General features: G+C 43.8%; 1 protein-coding gene across 1 annotated transcript; it reads right to left on the minus strand.

The window, feature by feature from the left end:
• Positions 1 to 1,912: 1,912 nt before the first annotated feature.
• Positions 1,913 to 13,585, minus strand: Sptssa (serine palmitoyltransferase small subunit A). The gene is made up of 2 exons (XM_032907735.1): positions 13,374 to 13,585; positions 1,913 to 2,690 (listed from the first exon to the last, which is right to left on the minus strand). The coding sequence occupies exons 1-2, from the start codon at positions 13,483 to 13,485 to the stop codon at positions 2,587 to 2,589; spliced, it is 216 nt and encodes a 71-aa protein (XP_032763626.1). The 5' UTR covers positions 13,486 to 13,585; the 3' UTR covers positions 1,913 to 2,586.
• Positions 13,586 to 18,478: the final 4,893 nt, after the last annotated feature.

Raw genomic sequence — 18,478 nt, forward strand, 5'->3', positions numbered from 1 at the left:
GCTCGGGGTGTTGCAGACAAAGGATTTTGTTATAGCGTTACCAAAGTATTCAGCTGGTTCTGGTTCCCACAACCCAGTTCCTACAGGGCCATACAAATAAACAGATGGTATCTTTACAATGAGTTGCATGCAGCTCAGGGCTCCTCTCCTGTCTTTCATGAAGGCCTTTGTTCTATAGGAGATTACCTTTCATCCTCCTAAGCTCTGAGCAAACCTGCCCTTTGCTCTGATGGGAAACACTGGCTGTTTCTCCATCTTCCCTATTTAGCTCTAAAAATGTTATAGTCTCAGGGCAGTCAGTACCTCTCCCTGTGAGATGTACAGAAAGACCAGCAGACATGGAGAACTCTCTAAGGAATCTTTAAGAAAGTGGGAATAACCTCCCCATTTGTAATTTACTGACAGACAGACATGCCAGTCTATCTCCCAGAATGCTTCTCAATGCCTGCACTCCTTTCTACTCACAACCCAACTCAATTTCTTATGAGGGCAAATGTATCTTGTGTGAGGCCAGCTTTTAGGCTGATCATCAGCTACACAATGACCATCTGACAGCAAAAAATGAGGATAATTACAGATTTCTGACTGGTTGGTAAGGGAGGCAATCCAGGTACCTGTCTAAAAATGAATGATTCTTACCTCCTATCTTTAACTTGTAGGGGGGTTGAGACACCTGCTTATCAGCAGTTCTTAATGGGCAAAAAGTGAGCATTAACTGAGCAAATCCTACGCTAAATGGTCTTATTCATTTTATAGTCTGAACATACCCAACTTTAACTATTTTAAACCAAAGTATATTACTCTTACAACCCTGTGATGAGATTAACCTACTTTTCATAAATACTAAGTTTACATATTACCTGAAACTTTGAGACTGAAAAACACTTAAAAGAATATTGGCAATATTCAGGGCCCAAAAAAACACCTTTAAAAATTAACAAAACTTGAGGCTGGAGAGATGGCTCAGAGGTTAATAGCACTGCTCTTCCAGAGGACCTGGGTTCAATACACAGCAATTGTCTGTAACTCCAAGATCTGACACCTTCACACACATACCTTCAGGCAAAACATCAAAGCACATTAAATAGATTAATAAATAAATAAATAAATAAATAAATAAATAAATAAATATTTAATTACCAAAACTTGCCAAGCATGGCACATGCCTTTAATCTTAGCACTTGAGAGGCAGAGGCAGGTGGATCTCTGTGATTTCAAGCCAGCTTGGTCTACAAAGAGAGTTCCAGGACAGCCAGGTCTGTTACATGAGAAACCCTGTCTCAAAAAACAGGAAAAAAAAAAAAAAAAAAAAAAAAGCACAACTTATGCTAGAACTTTTATGTTCAGAGACATGTTAAAATATAGTAACTGCATACCCAGTCCCCAGCAACCAACCACAAATAACTACTTGAACAATATTTAACCATAAGAGACTGCTACATTTTTTCTTTGAATTTAATGAGTTTACATCAAAAAAAATTAAGTAGTCATTTTACATCTAAGGAATAAAAACCATTTTAAAAAAATACAAAGAGTGAAAGGATTTTTAAGCAAGTTTACATTTCTTTTGGCTATGGTTCTGAACAATTCATCTCATGATATCTTATCACAATGTGCAAATGCATTTCACAGCACCTGTGACAATCATCAAGTTAACTCTTTTTTTTTTTTTTTTTTTTCTTTTTTTTTTTGAGCTGGGGACCAACCCAGGGCCTTATGCGCTTCCTAGGTAAGCGCTCTACCACTGAGCTAAATCCCCAGCCCATCAAGTTAACTCTTAAGCGTATCCACTGTCAGTATCTCCTCAGAGGAAACCGATCTGCCTTCTATGAAAAGCTCCACGGTACATCTCAGCAGCGCACAAGGCCACCAGTCACCCACCCTCACAGGAATCGAAAAAGTTGGTTGGAAATAAGTCCACATAAGAATTTAATATCTAAAAGGTGAAATGCTCCTTGTATTAATGTTAGCAAGATCTTTACTTTTTCATCACTAAGAAACACTTTAATAGTTTTAGAGCAAAAGCTGTTAAAGAGTCTAGGGAGCTAAAACCGTACTCCTGAGGTCAAGCTTACAGATAAATCTTTTGTAAGTACTTCTCAAAATATCCTCCCTCCCATCCCCAAATTCTGTATTGTTTCTTACAAAACTTTGATCGAGTAGAAATATATCCAGGCAGATGTGTATGCCATACGATAGCAAGAACAGTAAAGCCCAACTAACGACCTTAGGTTTTAAAAATAGAAGGCAGTTAAGATGTACTCAAAGTTACATTAAGAAAAGCTCTCACTGGGTAATATTGAAACAGTCACAAAGGTTAAGAAAATACTGATATCAAAGTACAAATGACTACAATGTTAAAATAGATAAAAGCTACTATTTAAGAGCCTCTTTTAAAATCAAAAGGAAGGAACACAACACATGAGTCAGGATGATTTCTCCTGTTCTACTCATGAAGTTTAGTCTCTGTATTTATAAGGTTGGTTATGTTGACATCCGTAGAGCATCTCACATGTGACGAGGTCTCGTCCCAACTTCACAAGGTGGATCTTCCCCAGGAGCCTCTGGATCCTGGTCACATCTCCGTCACTGTACAATTTCAAAGTAATGCAGTATTGCCATGATGTGCTGGGGCATGAAGACGTAGCCGGTGTACAGTGCCATCCCCACCACAGAAACCAGCATCGAATCTGCGCGGTGGTTAAGGAAACATTTTTCCTAGTCTATTCGAAAACTAAATTCCAGTTTTGTTTTTTTTTTCAACAGTCCATCTCTGACCAAGTACTCATTCGCACAGCGTGTTTTGTTATTTATCAGGTCTAACATTGTAGACATTATCAGGTCTACATATAAAGGTCTAACAGTGGTGAATGGGATACTCACCGTTACAACATCCTGTGAGGTCATTAGCTCATGTTACGTCTACCTTCTCATTTAGCCCATTTTACCTCTACCATGCGAAGTCAGCGCCATTATGCTCACTATTAGAGGTGAAAACATCAGACAGCTTAAAAATTAAGTATATATAGTGTTCAACAAGTGTTCAAACAGGAGCACATTGGAGCTGGAAAAATGGTTCAGCTGATAAGAGCACTGGCTGCTTTGCCAGAGGACCTGGGTTCAATTCTCAGCAACCACATGGAAGCTCACAGCCATCTATAGCTTCAGTCCCAGGGGATCTGATGTCCTCTTCTGGACTCTATGGTGCATAGACATACATGAACAAAAAATAAAGGGAAAAAATAAAAACGGGGGGGGGTTGGTACACAGAACATAATTATACTTAATAACTTCATAAGATCTACCCATTTGAGCTAGAGAGAGCTCAGTGGTTAGTGACTGCTCTTCCAGAGGTCCTGAGTTCAAATCCCAGCAATACATGGTGGCTCACAACCATCTGTAATGGGATCCGATGCCCTTTTCTGGTGTGTCTGAAGACAGCTACACTGTACTCATAAAAAGACTTTAAGTAAAAGAATTTAAGTAACAGCAAGAAAAAAATGTATGCTCTAGTTTTTTAAGTTTAAACTACTGCACGGCAGAAGGCACCGACTTTGAAGTTAGATGCTGCCCCATCAGCACTGGATCATAGATCATCGTGCACCAATATACCTGTTTCTTTACACAGATACAAGGGATCCAAACTCAGGCCCGCATGTTTGTGTAGCAAGTACTTATCCACTTATAGTTTCGGGTTGGTTTTTTTTCTTTTGGTTCTTTGGTTTTTTGGTTTTGTTTTGATGATAAGATAGGGTTTAAATAAACAATGTGCTCACTACAAACTAATATTTGTATAACAGTCCAGCTGGCAAATCTCTTAATCAAGAGCTTTTTTTCTATGGGATGTTTATTGTAGTTCTTACTCATGAGGCTGAGAAAATAAAGACTTACCCAGGGCCAAACTGAAAGCTGTCATTAGAACCCAGAGGTCAAAGCAAGACTCAAAACCTATTCATTCATATCGTGGAGCAAATGTAACCAAAACCTCTCTCACTGTCCTCTAACCTCACATTGTACTCTCTCCTTGACCTTGGTTTTTTTTTTTTTTTTTTTTTTTTTTTTGGTTCTTTTTTTTTTTCGGAGCTGGGGACCGAACCCAGGGCCTTGCGCTTCCTAGGTAAGTGCTCTACCGCTGAGCCAAAATCCCCAGCCCTTGTTTTGTTTTTTTTTTTTTTTTTTTGGAGGTGTCTCTCTGTGTAGTCCTGGCTGTCCTGGAACTCATGTAGACCAGGATGGCCTTGAGCTCAGAGATCTGTCAGCCTCTGCCTCCCAGTGCACTATCACAATGGCATCTGATCTTATTCCTCTTTAAACATCTACCTTTCTCTTTACTACCTCATTTCTTTAAAATGAGTAAACAAAATGCCCACTTACTGTCTCCTTGTCATTAACAACTCACTTCTACCCATCCACCCTTAGTCCTTAACTAAGACCCCTAAGATCCTCTTAGTGGCCTCGTAGCAAACCCAATGGCTAACGGGGCACTGGCTTAGTCCTTGCTACACTAACCCTCCTGCTGTTTGCGCTGAGGTGTTTCTCTGGGGCTCTCATCTCCACCATCATCTCCTGTGTTCACCCCTGTCCATCGCTGGTGTACAGCGTGACTAAGAGTGGATTCTGCTTTTCTTCCAAATATCAATTAAGGTTTGATTTGTTAGTTTGGTTTTGGGTTTTACTTGCAGTGCTAAGGATCGAACCAGGGCCTTGGGTATGCTAGTTCACGTGTACTGAGCTTCACCCCAGCCCGTTAATTTTTGCAGCACATCTATCTGCCTGCTCAGCCAATGAGAAGCTTCTTTGATTCCTTCTTCCCACATTCAAATTAACTAAGACTTCCCGGTTCTTCTCCAATGCCTACAAATATGTCCTGTATCTCATCCCTCCTTCTCTCATCAAAGATAAATGACAGAGGCAATTTTAGTCCTTACTTGTCTTGTATATTTGGACCCAATACAGGTCATAGCTCTCAGAAACAGAATAAACAAGCATCAGTTCTGGCAAAGGTAAACAGAATTATTGAAAGTCATCTGAACTTACCCTTTATAGGATAAATTCTTTTTTTTTTTTAAACTTCTTTGTCACCTGCTGGGAGTGATGACCATGCCTTTAGTTCCACCATTCAGCAGATAGAGGCAGGCAGATCTGAGTTTGAGGCCAGCCTGGTCTACACTACATAGTTCTAGGAGTCCTGAACCTCACAGAGAGATCCTGTCTCCAAAAACCAACATGAGAATGGTAGCAAGTGCCTATAATCCCAACACTCAGGAGGCCAAGGAAGATGCATCTCTGAGCTCAAGGTCACAGGTCTATAAGGTGAGTTCCAGGACAAAAAGGGCTACACAATGAAACCCTGACTTGAAAAACAATAACAAAGATTTGTTTTGTAGCTAGAGGCAGAGAGGCAGAGGCTGGCAAAACTCTGAGTTCAAGGCCAGCCTGGTGTATATAGGGAACTCCAGAGCAGCCAAGACTGTACAGTCAGACTGTGTCTCAAAAAAAGAAAAAAGAAAGAAAGAAAGAAGTCAGTGCTTATGTGTGTGGTGTCTCTAGGCACCAGTTGTGAGCTGCCCAATGTGGGTGCTGAGAATTGAACCAGGACTTTCACAAAAGCAGCAACTGCTCTTAATCCCCGAGCAGCTCGTTTTTAAATGTTTATGTTATTCCCCGTGTGTGCGTGTGTGTGTGTGTGTGTGCGTGTGTGTGTGTGCGTGTGTGTGTGTGCGTGTGTGTGTGTGTGTGTGCGCGACCGCGCGTGTGTGTGTCAGAGAGACGGAAGGGGGAACAACTGAGCATGTCAGGCACTCATGTATGAGGCACTCGCATGTAGAGCTCAGAGGACAAGTTTGAGGAACCAGCTTTCCTCTTCTACCGGGGGTTCCAGAGATGGAGCTCGGGCTGCCAGGTCAGCATGGAAAGTGCCACCAGCCCAAGTCATCTGACTTTAAATTAAATTTAAAAATTACTCCAAACGGGTTGGGGATTTAGCTCAGTGGTAGAGCGCTTGCCTAGCAAGCGCAAGGCCCTGGGTTCGGTCCTCAGCTCCGAAAAAAAGAACCAAAAAAAAAAAAAAAAAAATTTACTCCAAACACCCCAAAGTCTTCAATAATAAGAAAATACTTAAAATAGATTTAATTATATATTGACACACTAAGTAAAAATATAACAGTGTAGAACTCCTGCTAGCCTGAATAATCACTTTTTGTTTGATTTTGTGCTGGGATTAAAGGCGTGCTTCACCGTGCCCAGCAAAAAAGTTAGTACTTTTGATCTGTAGTTTCTTGGGGGCCAGCAAGATGGATCAATAGATAGGGATACTCGCCACTATGTAGGCCTGATGACCTAAGGTTTGTCCCTGGGGGTAAAAAGAGAAATTTTACTTTCTGATCTCAACACACACACACACACACACACACACACACACACACACACACACATCAAGTATCAAGTATATTAAAAAAAAAAAAAAAAAACCCACACACTAGAGATAGGGTCTTACTTAGCCCAGACTGGCCTGGGTCTCATTTAGCCCAGGCTAGCCTTAAATCACTAAGCTAGGATGACCTTGAACTCCTAGTCCTCTTGTCTCTACCTCCCAAATGCTGGAATATAAAGCAATAACGTTCACACCCAACCACCTTTGATAGGTGACTTTACAGATCTGTGTAACTTTTTTTTTTTTTTTGGCGGGGGTTGGGCTGGGGACCCGAACCCAGGGCCTTATGCGCCTGGCAAGCGCTCTAACCACTGAGCTAAATCTCCCCCCAGATCTGTGTAACTTTAACCATCAAGTTCCAACAACTCCAGTGTGCTGAACTGAGTTAGATATTCCTTGGGGAGAGGGAACATGCTTGACACCATTTAAACTGGTTGGTTTGGCTTAGTTCAGTCTCAGTTTGGCCTGATTTTTGGTTTATTTGTCTGTTTTGAGTCAGTGACCTCAAACTCTCCATCCCTCTTCCTCAGCCTTCCTCGCACTATGAGGATATCAGCACACCTGACTGAAAGTGTTAGCTTGTACCAACACTGCCAGGCACTGGTTTTATGAGACAGTTGCAAGGCTAGGAAACACATGACTTCATCTCCTTAATGGGTCCCTACAAACAAATATGTACCATTTAGAGGGAGCTGGCTATAATTTCCTATCCGGTGCTTAAATGGATCTCAAGGCTGTCCCTCTAAGTATATCTCTCTAAGTATAAATACTTTATACCGATGGACTAGGGAAATAGTACAGCAGGTAAATCAATACCCCACGATCATGAAGATCCAACTTCAGATCCTCAGAACTCACATGGGGCTGGGGACAGGGGCACAGGTCTGTAATCTCTGAGCTCCTCCATCAAGTTGGGAGGCACAGACAGGAGAACCCCAGGGGGCTTGAAGGCCAGTTAGCCTAGCTTACATGGCGGCAAGCAAGAGACCCCATGTCAAACCCAGAAGGCAAGGGCTACCGTGTGAGGCTGTCCTCAGACCTCCCCACAAGTGTGCCATGGCATGTGGACACCTTGCACACTTGAACACACACATAGTTTAAAAACGACAATAAAGTATCCTTGAGTCCCAGAAACAGCGAGTCCCTGAAGCACAGCCCTGCCAGCCTTACCCGTGTCAAAGACTCTACTATAAAATGTAGACACATCACCTACCTGAGAGCTGATATGAGAAGGAGGAATCTGATCTGCTTTACAGAGTCACTAAATCTGTTCTTCAAGGGTTGAACATTGGCCACCCCAACTCAGACTTGTTTGCCATTGCCCACAGCTACCCTGCTCCCTACGTGTTATGACTTATACTATAATCCTGGGGTGCCACTGACCTTCTGGCCCAGGATTCTACCCCCCATCCCCCAAAATGAGATTCATCTTTCTTCCTTAACATTTTAGGATCCCATTTATTTGGAGAGGTCGCTTAGTTACCACACCTCAATCATCCTTCAAGTCATCTACTGGAGATAAACACAAAGGAAATGTAAATCTATCTGACCATATCCCACACACAAGCAAGACCAGTGATACTCAAATAATCTTTCTACTTGCTACACCTTTACAGTTGCTTATTTAAGTTCCTGTAGCTATAGAAGTCAGATTTATAGAGGGGCCTCCTCTGACTAGGATGCAACCCCCAAAACTAAAAACCTTAAAATGGAAATCTGATCTCTGCCACTGAGTTTTAAGTATTGTAAGCAGGACCAAGCCTTGCTGAGCCCCTGCTCCGGGCTGTAGGAAACCATGATAGAGCTGCCCCATAAACCACTGCAGTACCAGCAACCATGTGCCAGGGCGCATGCGGGCCCTGAAGACAAATGCTTATACAAAGGCGGGATAAAAAACAGCTTCTTTAGAGCCAATATGTAACATGAGTTGTAACATGGTATTAGACTCGTGAATAAATGCAATGCAACCAGGCATGTGGGTAATATACCTGTAATCCCATCACTTGGGAGGCAGCAGCAGGTGGATCTCTGTGAGTTAAAAGCCAGCCTGGTCTATATAGCAAATTCCAGGACGGTCAAGGCTATACAATGAGACTCTGTCTCAAAAAAAAAAAAAAAAAAAAAAAAAAAAAATCCGGAGGGCTGTAAAACTATATATTTATATGTATTTAGCTGTTTAAGAGAGATTCCCAACTAATCAACCACAAGCTGGTAAGTGTTCATCTAGAGAAAAAGAAAGAAAGAAACTAGCTAACCCCAGCACTTATTCCAACAACTTAAAAAAAAAGAAAATCACAGAACAAAGGCAGGAAATGCTTTAAAGACAAACACCATTCATCAGAAGCTATCCCAACAACTAACACTGCCTGCCCCAAACAATAACACCGCCCTTGCTATTCATTCACAAGACCTGGAAACTAGAAAGCGGTTTCTCTCTAGGGAAGTTGGGGATGGCTACTCCAGGGGAAAGCTCAGTCTGCTTCCCTACCGCATGCACAGCACACTCAAAGCTTTGTCTCTCATCACACTGCCCACATCAGAAAGCTTTTTAAAGCATCCCAATCTTTCTCTCTTTCTTTCGCTCTTTCTTTCTTTTTAAGACACGGTCTCTCTGTAGCCCTAGCTGTCCTGGAACTTCCTCTGTGGACCAAGTTTGTGCAGAGGACACTACTCTTGGGGATGGATGCCCTCCCTTTACCATGTAGGTTTCAGGGATCTGATTCAGGACATCCGCTTAGCAGACCACTCCTTAACACTTTCACCTCCCCAGCAGACTGTGTATTTTGTTGTCTGTTTGCAGTTTGTCATTTCAAGTGAGACCTACCTTCCTTTCTCTCTCTCTCTCTCTCTCTCTCTCTCTCTCTCTCTCTCCCTCTCTGTTTCTCTCTCTCTCTCTCTCTCTCTCTCTCTCTATCTCTCTCTCCCTCCCTCCCTCCCTCCCCCCCCTCTCTGGGGGGGAAACAGTTGAGATCCCCCTGGAACTGGAGTTACAGACAGGTGTGAGCAACCTTGTGGGTGCTAAAGACTGAGCCTTTGTCCTTGTAAGCGTAGCAGGTGCTCTGAACCGCCACACCACCTCTCCAGCCCCCATCTGTCAGTGAGGCGAGATTAGAGGGCAAAGACCGACAACCTTCAGCAGGAAGCATCTCTCAGCTCAGCCGCTGCAAAGGCAGAAGTCCCTTGAATTCTATTTTAAGAAAATGAGAAATTAGCATCTACAGCAGAACAGCTCCCAGAAACACATCTCCAGCTCTCAGCTGATGCTGATGGCACTGTATCCCAGGAAAGATCTATGGCAGCCTTAGATCCCTGCCACAACCAATACTTCCACCGATCCCCCTCCATGCACTTCTACTGAACCCAAGGCAGGCTGCAGCCACACTGAACTGCCTACCTGCGCTAATTGTCCCCCAAAATGACAATGATTGTTTCTGTTAGGGCTTGCTTAATAAGTTTGAACAGGTTTACAGTAGCGGCCAGTCAAAATACTGTTTTCCCATGAAACCCTATGATCTGGGGGTTGTTCAGAACAGACATAATGCATGCGGCTAAAATTTGTGAGTGAAATTTCTATTTATAATTACTGATCATAGATTTTCTTTCAAACACATCATTCCAACAAATACTCTGAAACTCAGCTTCTAATTATTAAACATGAACACCTCTATTATTAAAAAAAAAAAGGAAGGAAAGAAGGAATGAAGGAATGAAGGAAGGGAGGGAGGGAGGGAGGAAGGGGATGTGGTGGTGTATGCCTTTAACCCCAGCACTCGGGAGGCAGAGGCTGTCAACTCTTCACAGTTCCTCAAAGTTCCTTCTACAGAGGAAGTTCGGGGACAGCCAGAGCTATACAGAGAAACCCTGTATTGAAAAACCAGGAAAAAAAAAAAAAAATTGGCCCAGGTGAGGTGACATGTCTTTCTTTAATCCCAGCACTTTGGAAGCAGAAGTAGGTGGATCTCTGACTGCAAAGCTATGTAATGAGTCCCAGGTCAGTCAGGGCTATATGGTGAGACCCTGTCTCCAAAATATAAGAGAAAAAAAAAGAATGAATCTTAGTTTCTCTGACAAGCCATAAACATTACAGCACTCAAGGCCCAGTCATTGCTGCTAACAAAGGGCTGGTATCACAAGCTAAAACCAGAGGTCCGTTCCACCTAGGACTTTCCCAGACCTTAAGCACTGTCTTCATTATCTTACCCAGGAGTACAGCTAATAGGTATTCTAACATTCTCAACACAAAGGCAGTGCAAACCAAACCAAAGCTTAGAAACTGGGAGGCAAGAAGACAATTTCCCAGGAAGTTAAGACAGTTAAGACAATCAGAGACCATTCCCCTGCCTCGCACTCTCTCGCCTTCCTCTACCTCCTAACTGTACACTTCCTGCGGACACAAAGAACCTCTAACACAGCAAACAAAGGGATAATAACTAACCTGGGTGATGTCTTCATTCAGATAACAGATATCTGGCATAGCAACAAGCCCTGCCTCCAGGAGGAGACAGGGGTATTTATTTATTTTATTTTTTTTTTAAAGATTTATTTTATTGTATTTATATGAATACACTGTAGCTGTCAGACACCAGAAGAGGGCATCAGATCCCATTACAGATGGTTGTGAGCCACCACGTGGTTGCTGGGAATTGAACTCATGACCTCTGGAAGAGCAGCCAGTGCTCTTAACCACTGAGCCATCTCTCCAGCCCCCGACAGGGGTATTTATATCAACACATTTGTTGTCGTTGTTGTTTTGGTTTAGTTCTGTGTTTTCTGAGGGACAGTTTCATGAAGCCAAGGTTGCCCTCAAACTCACATTTAGTTGAAGCTAGCTCTTAACTTCTGATGCTCTTGAAGCTAACTCCCCAAGCTAGTATTACAGACAAGCATGAACCACCACACCTAGCTATGCACACAATTATTTGAACAAAAAAAAGACATTTTTTAATATAAAAATCAAAAGTGATCCCCCCCACCCCTACCCCTTTGGAAACAGGGTTTCTCTGTGTAGCTCCGGTTGTCCTGTAACTCACTCTGTAGACCGAGCTGTCCTCGAACTCAGAGATCAGCCTGCCTCTGCCTCCAGAGTGCTGGGTTTAGAAATGTGGGCCACTACAGTCTGGCCCCAGGTCACTATTTCTATTACAATATAGCCAAAAAAAAAAAAAAAAAAAAAAATCTTAACACTGTTACCATTGTAGCATTTATCCACAGGCCAATAAATGTTTCAAAGCTTACAGAGTTTCACTTCATCCCAACACTGTTTCTTTGCCTGCCTACCTGCCTTTCTTTTCTTTCTTTTCTTTCTTTCTTTCTCTTTCTTTCCTTCCTTCCTTCCTCCCCTCCCTCTCTCCCCTCTCCTCTCCTTCCTTCCTTCCTCCCCTCCCTCTCTCCCCTCTCCTCTCCTTCCTTCCTTCCTCCCCTCCCTCTCTCTCCTCTCCTCTCCTTCCTTCCTTCCTTCCCTCCCTCCCCTTTGAGTTTTGCAATGTAACCCTAGCTTGCCTGGTACTAGCTGTGCATTATGTGGCCCAGGCTGCCTTGAACTTCCAGCAACCCTCCTGCATTAGCTTTCTGAGCATGGTAATCAGTCATGAACCATAACACCTGGCTTTCATTATTACTATTTTATGGGGCTCCGTCAACATTTATTGTAGTAAGGCAACTTTCAGTCAAGATTAACTGCTACCCAGCCTGGTCTATAGAATGAGTTCCAGGACAGCCAGGGGTACAAAAAAAAAACAAAAAACAAAAAACAACAACAACAACAAAAAATCCCTATTTTGAAAAACTAAAAATTAATTAATTAAAAGATTACCTGCTACTATTAAGAAGTTCCAATTAGGCATGAATTTAAATATGCATTTTTCCTGACCTACAAAATCCAAAGATCAAACTGAAGCTACAAATAAACAATGCAGGAAATCAGCAGGCTTTTCTGTTCAGAAGCTCCAAATATTTTTTCTGGCTATTCAACTACAGGTTAGGAAAGAAATGCCCAATAATAATAAATAGTCTTTCAGGCCGCTAAATTTTTTCAAGAGTCAGCTCTAACCAAGCTCATGCTATTTGCATACTAGCACCCTTGATAAAGCTAGCCAAGCTCTACCTCAGTCATAGGAATGTGTTTGTGAAGTTGCTCCCCACAAAGCTAAACCCCAACGGGAAGCTAAGCCTGGATGAAACAAACGTGTGATTTGAAATATTCTGTTTATATTACAGAGAGGAGACGAGGAAAGGAAAAAGTATGAACTGTTAGTATTTAGTCTACATGAGAACCAGAGGATAACAGCATAGACATTGGGTGAAAACAAGCATCAGACTTCACAACCTTGAGCTATTCGCTGGGGCTGTTAAAATTAGGCGAGGTAAGATAGGCACAAAGTGCTCAGCAAAGTCATCACTCAACAATTCTTAACCGTTTGTAAGCTATACAGCAAAGCGTAGTTTGAAACCCCATCCACAAAGTCTTTTCTAGGCACAGCTTGTACCTATGATGCAAAGAAGTCATAAATAAAACACACTTTTTAAACTGCCATTTTTAAGACCAAAAGGCCTTCCAGTAACTTACAAACTGCTTTCCAAAACTGTGTGGGAGTGTCACGACCATGTACTCACAACCTGGTGAACTGGTTAGAGTTCTATCTCTCCAAATCAGGAATAGCTAAGGGTTAAAGACGCCCAAGCCCAGAGCGATTTGCTCCACCAGCAGCAACCCTGCCTCAGACAAGAAGACTAAAGGAAAGGCAGGCGCGGCCGAAGCGGGGCCAGGAAGCACCAAGAGAGACGTCGTCCTCCCTACTGCATGCAGAAATCAGGATACCTCCACCTTGGGCAGGGGAATTGCGTCCAAGACCCGGATCTCCGCTTGGCCCCCAAGACACCCCCACCCAACCCGGCGCGCGCACCCTTCCACGCCCCGGCCAGGCCAGGACACACAGGATACTGAACACGGTTCGCTCCCAGGGCTCCAGCATGTAGAGCGCAGTGACCAGCAGGTACTGGTAGTAGAACCAGGACATCTGCTTCCATGCTCGCGCCAACGCCATGCCCGCCATGCGCCTCCCGCGATGCAGCAGCGTCAGGCGGGCCCACAGCCCGCTCACCTCCTAAAGCTCCAGGCCTTGGGGCCCGCCCGCCACCACCTTGCGCCCATTGGTCCTGCCGAGCCCGAGCGTCACCGTGTACGCCCAGCCCCGCGCGCACCCGAGCGGCTACCGCCCGCTCCGCCTGGCTTGCGCTTATTGGCCAGGCGGACACTTCGCGTGCTCCTGTCCCGCCCTGCGCCTCGCCCGGAGCGCGCTCCCCTGCCCTGGGAAACGGTCTGGATATAAGTGCTGGCTCTGCATCCCCACGCGCACGCATGGCAGTTGCAAGGCCGGCTTCTGTCCCCACTAGTGTCTATGCGAGGACGTGCCATTAAAGAGGTCAGAGTCTTCAGACCAAGTCAGAAGGGTTCCTCTACAAACATATCTCTCCTACCTCAGGAATCCCCGTGGGCCAGGAGATTATAGGTCTGGGTGAGAATGCAACCAAAATGTCAGGCATGCAAATAAACAGTGTCCTGTGCAAGAGGGAATGAGGGGTCAAAGAGAATGTGGATGCCAAATGAGACCCAGTCAAGGAGATGTTGAAAACTGTAGAACTGTCTGTCCATCAGTTCCTCCCTTTCCCCCAAGCACACACATGAAAACATACCTATCTAGGATCCCTTCCTATCACACACACACACACACCAGTATTCCTTAGCCTTAGCCTAAAGACAAAAGAATTGACCATAGACAGTTGTCAATATTTCGATGGCTGCACTTAGGAAACAACCGTGTAGGCCAGGATCATGAGAGTGCACTTGATCCAATCTGAATCTGAGTAAAAGTTTTTCTTGCTAGCTATCTCTCTACCCCCATACCACCCCACCTTGGAGTCAGGGTTTCTTTATATGGCCTTGGTTGTCCTAGAACTTGCTCTGTAGACTAGGCCAATATCAATCAGGCTAACCTCAAACTCAAGAGTGCCAGAATTAAAGGTGTGCTCTACCCCTGCCTAGCTGCTGCTATTTTTCATTGTGCCAAAAGATATAAACTGCTGAGGGAGACATTTTTCCAGTGGTCCTACCCAGTTATTAACCCTCTGAGCTACAGTACTAACCTGCCAGGCAAGACAAGGTCACTGGTACAATAATGGCATAACTGTTGAGGGCGGGGATGGGGGTGGGGTGGTGGCAATCAACTGCCTTCTAGCAAGATTTTTAGGCCTGCACCACAAGAGAGAATTCTGATACTGTAAATCTGGTCAAAAGCCCATGGCTGGGGAGGTCACAGGCCCAAGGAAACAATGTATTACTACTGTTTGCTAAATGGGCTTCTAGTTAAACTGGCTTTAAATAACTATATTCATACCTAGCCTTAGTTAGAGAAACCTTGGTTTACAGGGAGTGTGATTAAAGATTCACTAGTCAAAGTGCTAAGAATACATTGAGTATTCGCCTTTTATTTTTTTAAGATTGGTTTATTTAATGTATGAATGCTCTATCCGCATGTACACCTGCATTCCAGAGAGGGCATTAGATCCCATTACAGATGGTTATGAACAACCACGTAGTTGCTGGGAATTGAACTCAGGACCTCTGGAAGAGCTGCCAGTGCTCTTAACCACTGAGCCATCTCTCCAGCCCCAAGTGTTCAGCCTTAAATATAGCATCTGTATCACCCACTCTTAAGACCGTGGAATGCTGCAGAAGAAGGAAGAGAAATAGTGTAAGAGCCAGAGGATAGGGCGGAGTCGTGTGGAACACTGTCTTCTGGACATGAAAGAGGAACTTCTAGTTCAAACCACCACAAGTAGGTAGCGCCTAGTGAGAGATGTCATCTGGGGCATGTCTTGAAAGAGGTCCCAGACCCTGCCCCTTTCCTTCCCCAACCCCCTCTTTCTCATTCCCATCCTCCTCAGGGGAAGTTTGCTACATTGTTACAGGTCCAAAGCAACAAAGCCAATCAACCATGGACTGAAAACTCCAAAACCATGAGCCGAAATAAGTACCCCTCCTTCTTATTGACTGTCTCCGGTATTTCATCGCTGAATCAGAAAACAAATACAATTAATCTTCCTACGGGTGCTTACAGTTTTGAATATTAAAGCATACTGTCAAATTTCTAAGAGTTACCAATGTTACTCAATTCCAGTAGAAATTAGAAGGGAGCCATCTATTGTCAAGAGGTATCTCCCATGCCTGCTATACAGAGCCTCACACCTGGTCTTCCTTCTTTGTTCCCTAGCCCAGGCCTTCCTCTCTGATGCTGCAGTGATCGTCTAAGTCATCCCACAGCTTGCCTCCACAGAATAAGCTAAATAAATAATAATACTAAAGGCTCTGGTCTCTCCCCCAAGTAACCTGGAGTTGTGACTGTCTGTAGCGTGAACTCTTTTCCCTTCCCTGTACTTACTTTAAAAAAAAAACAAACTATGTCTATCTTGGGAAGTGTTCTTTCTCCCCATTCCTGTTCTACTTATGGGATTCCAGTTCATCCATCAAGGATCAACCCCAATGGCAAAGGACACAGACTCCAGAGCAGCCCTACCCTGGAGTTCCTGCTGCGTGCATTGGCACTGTCTACCAAGGAGGTTGCAGCTGCCATTCAGTAAACTCATGGAGAGCGGGTCCTGGACTGGTTCACTTTTATGTCTAGCAGTGCCTGAGACAAAGTAGATTCTTGAACTGGAGCACAGCTCAGCAGGTAAAGGTGCTTGTTACCAAGCCTGATGACACCATGCATTTGACACCAGAGACCCACCTGCTGGTAGTAAAGAATTGACTCTTGAAAGTTCTCTGTGCAAGCACACATGTGTGCACACCCACACACAGGTACATGCACACACACACACACACACACACACACACACACACACACCACAAATATAATTTTAAAAAAATATTTTTTTAAAGAGTGGGGCATGGTGGGGCACCACTTTAATCCCAGTACTTGGGCCAGCCTGGTCTACATATCAAGTTTCAGGATTGCCAGAGCTACATAATAGAAAGACCCTGTCTCAAAAAAATAAAATAAATATAAAAAGATTAAGTGCTCCAAGAACTGGGTATGGGTCGTTTGCTTGTCTTTGTTCTTATGTAGTACTGATGATGGAACTCAGTACCCCACTAGTCCAGATCTGTACCACGGAGCCACAACACATCCCTCCAATCTTTTTTTTTTAAACTTGGGTTTGTTTGTTTGATTGATTGATTGGTTGATTGTCTGATTACTTTCAGACATAATCTCACTGAACTTGCCAAACTTGGCCTTGAATTCACTGTAGCCCAAGCTGGCCCAGAGCTTGACCTATTATTCCCTCCGTCCACCAGACAGCTGTGACCACTGGCTACTAGACCCAGCTTCCAAGGAATGGGTTAGCAAGAATGGCTTCAGAAAAAAAACAAAAACAAAAACAGACACACACCAACCATATATGGCGGCACACACCTTTCATCCCAGCACTCAAGAGACTGGGACAGGAGGATCACTTGAATCCAGGGTTGGAGACCCTGAATCACATGCAGAAGTTCCATCTCAGAAGAGAAAAGGAGTAGTGTCCCAAAGCCATTGCTATTAAAAATAAAACTTATTATTCTAACCACACTTCTCATGCTTTGCCCACTGTAAACAATGAAATGCAAGAAACTGAAAAAAGGGGGTTGGGGATTTAGCTCAGTGGTAGAGCGCTTGCCTAGCAAGCACAAGGTCCTGGGTTCGGGTCTCAGCTCCGAAAAAAAAAACTGAAAAAAGAAATGAGATGCATATTTTAGGGTTTTTTATGCAAATGGGTTTTATTTTTTTTACCTGTGTGAATGTTTGTGCCCTGTGTATGCCTGGTGCTTGCAGAGGCCACACAGGCCATTGCAGAGGCCACCTGGGCCATCGGATTGCCTGGGACTGGAGTTACAGTCAGTCATGAGCTGCCATGTAGGTCCTGGGAATAGAACTCTACAAGAATAGTGAGTGCTCTCAGCAGCTGAGCCACCTTTCCAGGCCCGGGTGTACATATCTTAATGTATTATATTATGCTTACACTGAATGTTACAGAAAAAAAAGTTCATTTGATAAACCGGGAGACAGTGACTGGAGAGAAGTTTCGGTGGCTAAGAGCCCTTGTTGCTCTTCCAGAGAGCTCAAGTTCCATTCCCAGGGACCACACTAGGAATCACAGCTCCAACTCCACAGGATCAGCTGCCCTCCCTCTCCTGACCTCCTCAGGCACAAGGCATACGTGTGGTGCCAGGACTTACATGCAGACAGAACACTCACACACATACAAATAAATAATCTTTTTTAAGGACAAGATAAAACTATAAAAGTGTCAGAAACTGATGCCCTGAATGAAGATTATACCTAACAATAGTCATAGCTTATTAAGCCAGAAATTATTTCTCATCCCCATGTTCTAGCTTTAGGACAAGTCTAGAGATCGGAAGATTTTAAAATCAGTTGAGTAGCAAGGAGTTGCTTTTGAAATTTTTCTAATTTTCTGGTATCAATTCAAGTACTTGATAGACTATACACTCCCCTATAAATTCGCCTTCCCTTCTTTGCCTCCTCGATGGACTTCTCCTTTCTTGGGTCAGTACTGGGCACGTTATGTAAGTAACACCTTCTCTAACCTAAGAAGCTTCAGTCTGGGGGACACTTCCCAGATATCACTGTCCTGAAGAAGAGGGGCCCTCGGAGAGCCTCAGATCACAGATGGAAGGTCCCACCCAGCCCGAATCTCCAGCCATTCCCCTACAAAGATCCCTGTGTGGCCTCCATTCAACAGCAGACTGCTCTAACTTTCAAGCTCATTACTTCCATGAGACTTGCAAGTAATGGAATATAAGACTCCAAGTCCAACCTTTTTTAAACTAAGCACTTAATTGTATTTAATAGCAGCAAGTCTTAGAGTAATCTCATTCTTGGATTCCTTTCATTCTGGTTTTAAAAATGAAGCTGCTAAAATCCATCTGAAGATCAGGAAAGGAACAAAGTGCCCGGATGATATAGATCTTTACCAACCCTCAGC

The sequence above is a fragment of the Rattus rattus genome, chromosome 7 (assembly GCF_011064425.1).
Source record: "Rattus rattus isolate New Zealand chromosome 7, Rrattus_CSIRO_v1, whole genome shotgun sequence".
Lineage (NCBI taxonomy): Eukaryota > Metazoa > Chordata > Mammalia > Rodentia > Muridae > Rattus > Rattus rattus.

Coding starts and splice junctions, on each gene's coding strand:
- Sptssa (XM_032907735.1), bottom strand. CDS start 13,485: ATGGCGGGCATGGCGTTGGCGCGAGCATGGAAGCAGATGTCCTGGTTC. Junction 2,691..13,373: donor CTGGGAGCGAACCGTGTTCA/GTATCCTGTGTG, acceptor ACCACCGCGCAG/ATTCGATGCTGGTTTCTGTG.